Source organism: Medicago truncatula, chromosome 3 (genome assembly GCF_003473485.1).
Source record: "Medicago truncatula cultivar Jemalong A17 chromosome 3, MtrunA17r5.0-ANR, whole genome shotgun sequence".
Lineage (NCBI taxonomy): Eukaryota > Viridiplantae > Streptophyta > Magnoliopsida > Fabales > Fabaceae > Medicago > Medicago truncatula.
Window position 1 is genome coordinate 41,547,192 of NC_053044.1, and position 9,098 is coordinate 41,556,289.

General features: G+C 32.2%; 2 protein-coding genes across 2 annotated transcripts; one reads left to right on the forward strand and one right to left on the reverse strand.

Annotated features, from left to right (window-relative positions):
* Positions 1-1,709: 1,709 nt before the first annotated feature.
* LOC11436309 (probable xyloglucan galactosyltransferase GT14) lies at positions 1,710-3,362 on the forward strand. The gene has a single exon (XM_003601645.4). The coding sequence runs from the start codon at positions 1,837-1,839 to the stop codon at positions 3,289-3,291; it is 1,455 nt and encodes a 484-aa protein (XP_003601693.1). The 5' UTR covers positions 1,710-1,836; the 3' UTR covers positions 3,292-3,362.
* A 1,923-nt stretch (positions 3,363-5,285) lies between these two features.
* LOC11436310 (selenium-binding protein 1) lies at positions 5,286-8,338 on the reverse strand. Its single transcript, XM_003601646.4, has 7 exons — positions 8,100-8,338; positions 7,774-7,969; positions 6,960-7,187; positions 6,540-6,771; positions 6,296-6,403; positions 5,922-6,194; positions 5,286-5,711 (listed from the first exon to the last, which is right to left on the reverse strand). The coding sequence occupies exons 1-7, from the start codon at positions 8,245-8,247 to the stop codon at positions 5,430-5,432; spliced, it is 1,467 nt and encodes a 488-aa protein (XP_003601694.1). The 5' UTR covers positions 8,248-8,338; the 3' UTR covers positions 5,286-5,429.
* Between the last annotated feature and the right edge of the window lie 760 nt (positions 8,339-9,098).

Here is a 9,098-nt window from a genome sequence, read left to right on the forward strand (position 1 = left end):
GTCCTTATTTAAAAAGAAAGCAATAATACTCATAGATCTTTAATTTATTTATTTTTTGGTGGTGGTCGGAGGACCTTATATATTTTATGTATTGTCTCTAGCAACTGAGCTAAGTTCACGAGCACCTTTAATTTATTTATTTGGTATCATATTAGTCATTTTTATCTATAAAAAGCTTTTCTCAAAAAAAAAAAAATCTATCAAAAGCTAACTAAGTTAATTGTAGTAGAGGTGGCATTTCTATCAAGTTGATCTTTCAAGTTTTGGGGACTAAAATATACTCATTCGTTTCATAATGAGTGCCACTTTAAAAAAAAATGTTTCAAAAAAATGTTAATTTGTATTTTCATTACAACTTTAATTTTTCTGTTCCAACTTTACCATCAGTAAATACTCAAACTTGCTCTAAAAAAAATACTCAAACTTTCTCTTACACAATCTTCAATGCAACTTTAAATTTATTTATCTTTTTTTTTTTTTTTTTATAAAGTAGAAGCAGTTTAATAAAAGTGTTATGTTTCAAAACCTTAAACAACACTCATTGTAAAACAAAGGGAGGTCCTTGTAAGCATAACTCAGCTGGTTTGGACAATACATAGTATATGTAAGGTTAGGGATTCAAACACCTGCGACAAAAAAAAAACAGAGGGAGTATATTTTTTACATGAGACATAATGCACATAAAAAAGCAGCCTAATATATACTATGTTGCACATAAAAAACGTAATATATATGTACGTGTTTAACTTTAGTGTTGGAACTCCAATTATTTTGGGTTCAACTCCTAAGAATCTAAAACCCTAATTTGTAAAATAATTTCCTTCATGACAAATTTCTTCAACCCTTACCGTAGAAAGAAGAAAAACAAACGATTCATTGGAAGTATAAAAACAAAACTACTGTAGCACACTTTCAAACAAAAATAAGTGGGTGTATAATGTTAACCGGCAAAGGCTAGGGTGCATGACCTTCATGAGTCTCCTACCGATGCAAGACTTGATTTTATTTTTTTTTGCAAAAGGAATGTTATCCATTGGATGTAAGTTTGAATATTTTCAATGGTTAAGATTAATAGGCTAAGTGACCCACTATATTTGTATTCTTTTTAACATATATATTGATTTAATAAATGCATTTGATTTTGGATTCAATTTTCAGAAAGGGTGTTTTTGTCATTGTTGAAAAATTGAAAAATTTCCCAGCAACATAATACATTCATCTCTATTCTCTTCTAGTCAAAATTCCAGCAAGCAATGTTCTTGACAATTTGATGAAATAGTTAAGAATATAGTTTTTTTTAAGGATGAAAAATATATTAATTGAAAATATATTATAAATACAATTTATAAAGAAAAATTACACAGACATGTACTAGGAAGATTTTGAATGGTTAAGATTTATAAATTACTTGACCTACTAAGATTTATATATATGGGTTTTGCTATAAGCCACTCATGAAAGTGTTTTTTAGCAACCTACACCTCAAGGTGTGATTTCCACTTTTTAGTTATAACTTTGCTAAAAGACACCTTTATAAAAATTAGTTGGTGTCTTTTAGCAAATGATCATAGAATATCTTACTAAAAAACACCTTCATAAAAGTTTATATAAGCATTGAAAATTGAAACTTTTATATTTTAAAAGAATAATTACTTAATTTAACACTGTCTTAAAGAATGTCTCTGATAAACTGGTTAACAAAACTTGGAAATAAGCCAACAGACACTGTATTGTTACCTATGAGCATGATCACAAGCTTTAATTCGCTTTAAGTTTCTCTGACTCTGTCAGTCAAACTCACACTCACACTTAGAATTTTGAATTGCAACAAGATCAATGGAAAAAACACCAATGATCTCTCGAAGTTGCAATAATCATCATCAACTCTGGTTTGCAATTCTCATTTCCTTTCTCTTATGTTCATTACTAGTTCTATGCTTTGATTATTCTCACACATTTCAAACCCCCAACAACATCCTCAATTTCTCACTCAACAAAAAACCAAACACATTTGTCTCAGATTCATGCACTGGTCGCTATGTTTTCATTCAAAATCTCCCTTCTCGTTTCAACCAATATTTGCTTCAAAATTGTCAATTTTTAACTAGAGGAACCGACAAACCAAACATGTGTCCGTACATGGACAACATGGGTTTAGGTCCTGAGGTTAAAAATCAAAACTTTAAGGATATTCTTGTCCCAAACAATACTTGGTATGCTACAAACCAGTTTCTGTTGGAGGTTATTTTTCACAATAGGATGAAAAGTTATGAATGTTTGACAAATGATTCATCTTTAGCTTCTGCAGTTTTTGTTCCTTCTTATATTGGTCTTGACATTAGTCGTTTTCTTTGGGTTAATAATCTTACTGTAAGAGATTCTTCTGGTTTTGAACTTGTTAATTGGTTGGTTGAAAAACCTGAGTGGAAGAAAATGTGGGGTAGGGATCATTTTCTTATTTCTGGAAGAATTTCTTGGGATTTTAGAAGACAATTTGATGATTTGGCTTATTGGGGTAGTAAGTTTAGATTTTTACCTCAATCTATGAATATGTCAATGTTAGCAGTTGAAGGTAGTTCATGGAATAATGATTATGCCATACCTTATCCAACTTCATTTCATCCTTCAATGGATAATGATGTTTTGCAATGGCAGAGTAAAATTAGACATCAAAAGAGAGAATTTTTGTTTACTTTCACTGGAGCACCAAGGCCTGAAAATGAAGATTCTATAAGGGGGAAAATTATTGAACAATGTCGTGGTTCGAGGTTTTGCAAATTCATTGATTGTAGTTATGGTGGAGAGAAATGTGATGATCCTGTTAATGTTATGAAGGTGTTTGGAAATTCTGTGTTCTCTTTGCAACCTTCTGGTGATTCATACACAAGAAGATCAATTTTTGATTCAATTTTAGCTGGTTGTATTCCTGTGTTTTTTCATCCTGGTACTGCTTATTCACAATATAAGTGGCATTTACCAAGAAACAGAACCAAGTATTCTGTTTATATACCTGTGAAGGATGTGAAAGAATGGAATGTTGATCTTGAGAAGGTGTTGTTGGAAATTCCAGAGAAGGAGGTTATTGCAATGAGAGAAGAGGTTATAAAGCTTATTCCAAAAATAGTTTATGCAGATCCTAGGTCTAAGTTAGATAATTTTGAAGATGCATTTGATTTAGCATTGAAAGGGATGCTTGAAAGGATTGAGAATGTAAGGGAAACAATGAGGAAAGGGAAAGATCCTAGTGTTGGTTTTGCAGATGAAGATCATTATAAGTATACATTTAATTAGATGGTGTATAATCCGTTCAATAACACTATTAGTTTATGATGATAATATATACATAAATATATATATATATATATATATATACTCTTTACTTGAACAGAATCATTCATAGTTAACATTTAGCATATTTTCTGATTTGTTCATTATGCCTACTTCTTGGTTTACATTTATCATGTACTTTGTGATATATATCTTTTGTAGTTAGACATTGTCCTAAGCATTTTATATGTCTTTGTAGAAGCTATCAAATGGGTCTTTCAGATTATGAATATCTCAAAAATGTCTATCACTCTATTAAACTGTTAAGTTTGTCTTTATGATCCTTATATTTAACCACTTATCATCATTTTAGTCCCTCCTTGACTCCAATAACAACTAAAATGAGTAAAATTTGACAGAGTCACAATCTTTTTAAAATATTTATGATCTAAGTTGATTTAATCGACAACGTCCTACAAAGCCAGAGATGAATTTGTTGTTTTACTCTACTATTTTGTAACTAAACAAACCAATGCAGTTTTTTATTTTTATTTTTTTATTAAAAAATATAGATGTTACAATTTTATTTTTACAGTCTAGAATTATTGTCTTGCCGACAGTAGAAGTTACTATGTACTGTGCTGCAGCTTCGTTCTACCGACAAAAACTGAAGGAAGGTGTTGAGAATTAAAAGGCTCATACATGGATATAAGAAGTTATGGGATGCATGTGTATGTCATATAATGTAACCTCTAAATTTTCGTAGCATTTGGTATAGTCACACACATATATATTGTCACAGTCACATACCAGAGAGAGGATATACAATTCAACTACAAGACCGGCTATTAAACCTGTAGACCCCAATTCCCGCATTATGTGCTGTGATTAAGGATAATTTTCACGACAAAGACATCATTTGCAGCCTTTTGTTTTTGCCTAAAAAAGGGTGGCAATGACCACTTTCCTTTTAAAAAACAAAAAAAAGTCACAAATCATGTTGCCAAAGGTCCAAAGTGATAGTTTACTTTTTAATTTTTTAATTTTTATTATCAACTCATGATGGTTTCTCCAATAACTTCATTCAATTGAATTGTAAATTTGCATGCGTCCAAATTTTGTTTTTATTCTAGTTTATAGCTATCATGCCCTTTATTATTCCCACAGTTTTTATGTGTATATTCTCTTTTCAATTTAATTGTCTCTTACTCCACTGCGTGGCATAGAAATTATAGGTGACTACAGTAGTAACAGAGCGGTACAACAAGAGAAGAGGTATAGTGGATATCATCAAAGTTGTAAGATTTGCAACAGTATTTCAGAAGAGTTTATTCAATAAAATAAAGTTAAGATTGAGCATGTGCCAAGTTAAATTTGGATTTGGTTCTATTGGACACAAACAAATTCAGCAGCTTATTCCTTGGCAAAAACAGACTAATGTGGGTTAGTCACCAATTTTGATATTCTACATTCCTGTATTTCACCTATCACTATGAAAGAAATAGTTTTTTTTTTTTCTACAACAAAAACTTCAAAATTATGGAACTGACATAGTATATTTCTAGAAATTAAACTTTACTACTCTTTAAATTTGAATTTTCTCATTTTGATTTAGAAGAAGACACACAAAAATATCTGTTTAAATGCAATGGTTGGTGGGGCATTTGCAATATCAGGGATGCTTTTGGAAATTTCATAAAAAAGAAAGAAAGAACGTGTTGTATGATTACTACGGTGGTATAAAAATTGATATCATGTTGATGATCGTTGGATTCAGATCAACATGCAAATCCAGCCTTCCACCACATTTAGGTAATTTCTTTTCCTTCTAAGAAGAAGCTAAAGAAATGGCATTACCAGGATGCATACCAAGCATAGTCATTCACCTATGACTGAAGACATCAACACATGTGGTTACATTCATTAACCTTCGTTTTATACTTCTAAATTATTCTTAATGTTTACGAGTCACTGTTGTATCGTGTGCTTGTATAAGTGGTTCATAGGCCATTATAATATAACACATGTAAATTCCAGTCCATTGCTAATCATTAAAGATGAACAAGTACATTATTTCTATTATTGTTTGTTTCAAGTTTAAACTAAACCAAAGATACATTTCATTCCTACAATGAAATGAAATGAAATGATGAAAAGTATGCTTAAATCCATATATCTGAAGTGCAGTCACCACCAGGATATCTCATCTCATGAGCAAGGGAAGGACCATCAGGCTCAGCTCCAAAGTCCACAAAGAAATTTGGGTTAATTTTCAGACCACCATTCTCAGTATCAACATCAATCTGCAAAATGTGAGATCCTTGCTCTACAAGCTTTGGATAAAATTGTTTATCCCAAGCACTAAACAGTGAGTTGGTAACATACAGCCTCTTTCCATCTAAGCTCAATTGAATCATCTGAGGACCCCCTCTCAACTTTTTCCCCTGAAAAACCAACATCGCATACATCACATATATAATTTTGAGGTTCCAAGAGTGCAAATTATGCATAAAGGTGTCAGACACCATACATGTCGACTATCTGAAGTGTCGACGTTGTATAGATATAAGACAATGCAGGGTACTCAAACATGTGTTATGTAATAAGTTTGACACTAGGATTACTAAGCATTGAAAAATTGAAATATCAATAACCTGAATTTCGGGCACATCAGATTGCCAAGTTTCACCATCATCTTTAACAGCGACTACAGGGCTTCCTTTCTGGATAAGGCCACCAGCCCATACTTGACCAGTGAGTTTAGGATTTTTAACATCCTCAATGTTATACTGTCTTATATCCCCGTGAAGCCAGTTTACGAAGTACAGAAACCGATCATCAAGAGAAATCAGAAAATCAGTTATAAGCCCAGGCATTTCGGGAAGAAACCAGTTTTGCACTTTCAGTGGTTCCACTGATATCACAATCTGCAAGTAAGCGTAGTCTATAAGTACTATTTATAATATTCATGAGTTGAAGTACAAAAACTATCCAAAAGAGCTTAGATACTAAAATCCATTTGATTTACCTCATGGCTCCATGTTTCATCTTGTGTCTTGAAAAATCGTATCATGTTACTTGTCAATGCACTCCCGACAAAACCTGTATCTTTAGCAGGATCATGCAGGAACCTTATCTGCATTCAAGGAGCATTAGTTATGAAGCATGCCAATATTTGCAAAATAGTTCACAACTACAAGTTAGGGAGGAGGGGGGGAATAGGCTACAATTTATAGCTAAATCACACAGATTATTTTGAACAACTTATATACCTCCAAGGGTAAAAGCCCTTTATCACCAAGGTCAAGTGTTTGTTTTATTTCGCCCCCGGGCCAGTTGTATACATGGAGATGCCTCCCATAAAGTCCATCAGCGACATGTTGTAAGTTGAAACCTTGTAAAAAGGCCTTAGGAGCACCCCATGATGTGCTAATCATGGTATTGTGTCGTGGTTGGTACCAAAAGTCATACCCAAATAATGGACTATGCCCAGGTTTCTCCCACCTAACCAATGTGAAGCAAGATGCACGGTAATATAATTAGAAAATAAGATATTGAAATGCTAACTAAATAATAGTTTCAACTAGAACTATTTCTGAAGATTCAACATCGTATAATGTTCAATCCCATCAGTATTTTATGAACGCCAGTAAGAATTTTTGCATTTCTCAATCAAATATGTAAATGATTACCTTCCTTTGACATTAAACTCTGAATCAAGAAGAAGAAATCCATTTCCTTCAGCATTTCCGTCTTTATCTCCAATACATGAGATCATAATTTCACCAGAAGCAAGGCAATGAGATGTGTGTGGATAAGCTAACCCAGTCTTCGTTGAGATTTCTTCCGGCTCTACAACTTTGTGCAAAGATGGAGCCCTTGGATTTGTTTTGGTGTCAATCACATATACGCGACCTGATCTGAAATATTATGAACTTCACTTTTAGTTTACAACACTAGATAGTAAGTAATTAAATAAAAGAGTTGCCTTATTTTGACACAAATTTCGACAAGAAATTAGATGGTAAGCACAATTTAAATATGAATTGATTAAATTCAGAGATGGTTAACGAATACTCCCTCTCCCTCTGGTCCTATTTATAAGAGACATTTGAATCATGTATCTGGTCCAAATCTTGTACCAAATACACCAACTTTTATTGACCCAAATATCTGTTATAAATAGAACTAGAGGGAGTATAACAAAGTGTCAGAACTCTTTAATCATCAACCGAGCATAGTTTGTGTTCAAACATACACTTGAACACCGTGGTTAACATTTAAAATTATGGATAATGCTATATTTGAACTGCGCATTAACCATCTAATTTGTTGTTGAATTCAAAACAATATCATTACTCTAAATCAAAAGATGATGAACAAGATGCGGAGAGGCACGTTAGTATCATTTATGCATATAAAACAGTTCTGTTTCTCAAGTAAAATCAAGCAACTGTCCTTTATGTTTAAAATTTTCAGAGAAAGCAAGTGTGTAGAGAGTCTTACACAATTCCAGGTACGATGAGAAATCTTCTCTGTGCAGAAGGATCACCATGGCAAGAGCTGCAAGAATTCCAGCCAGTATGATGCAATTCATCACCTACATAAGGAACAGGTAGCCTATGGATCACTTTTGAATAAGTTGGAGAGTTTGGATCCAAATCTACAGTAGCCAAATAATCTGGCTTCTCTATTCCTGTCCCTGTATTCAATCAACATCACCAAAATTCAATTGATCAATATTACAAATAAAAACTATAATTCAAAGAGAAAAATTATTTTAAACCAAATACATAACTTTCTCTAACCCTTAGGAACGTAGTATTTGGTACCTGTGTAGACAGCAGTGACATAAATAAGGGTTTCTCTGGGACCAGACATGGCTTCAAGAGGGGAAGCATAACCTGGCCCTGATTTGCAGCAACCATGTTGGTTATTCACTTTCTCTGAAACCACAGCATGTTGCAAAACCGTACCCATTTTTTCTCACAGAGGCTTTGAGGAAGAAAAAATGTAACGATGATGTATGAGATATATATCAAAGAGCTACAAACTCACATGTAAAAGTTGATGGAAGAGACAAACAACGTTGTATCATATATGAACTGAAAGTGTGACACGTGTATGTATGTATCGAATCGGGAATGTCGTCTTTGTGCATATTCACAACAAATAGTGTCTAGGGTGGATGTACACTACTACAACAGTCAACACTACATTTGTCCTTGGAAATTAACACCAAAATAAGATTTTTTAAATTTATTCTAAATATAATTGTAACAATATTTTCTTATTTTTATGACAAAAATAAATATTTTACCATTTGTTCAATGTGATAGCAGCCAAAAAAAAAATTTGATAGAAAGAAATCAGAATTTTTTTAAAGATATTAATTAAATATATTTTGTCATTTATCTTTTACTAAAAGTTTGTTTTAATCCTTTTTTTGTGGTGGTCGAATTTTAAACTTTGTACCTTACATATTTTATGTATTATCCATACCAACTAAACTAAGCTCACGAGATTGTTATAATCCTTTATCTTTTCTTCAAATATTAGTCATTTAACTTTTACTAAAAATTTCTACAATTTTAGTTGTTTTCACTAAAAATTTCTAATGTCCTTTATAAATCAAGATGTCATGTATTCTAACTGTTGTATATAAATTAACCCGAATCTAACATTGATAGTCTTTCAACAACAATCAATAAACAAAAAAGATACATATGACAAACACACGTTAGCTTGTGATCTTCCTCGATCAATACTTCTTAGAAAATTGCTTTTTTGACAATAAAAAGTTCCTATTGACACAAGTAAAATACTTAAAT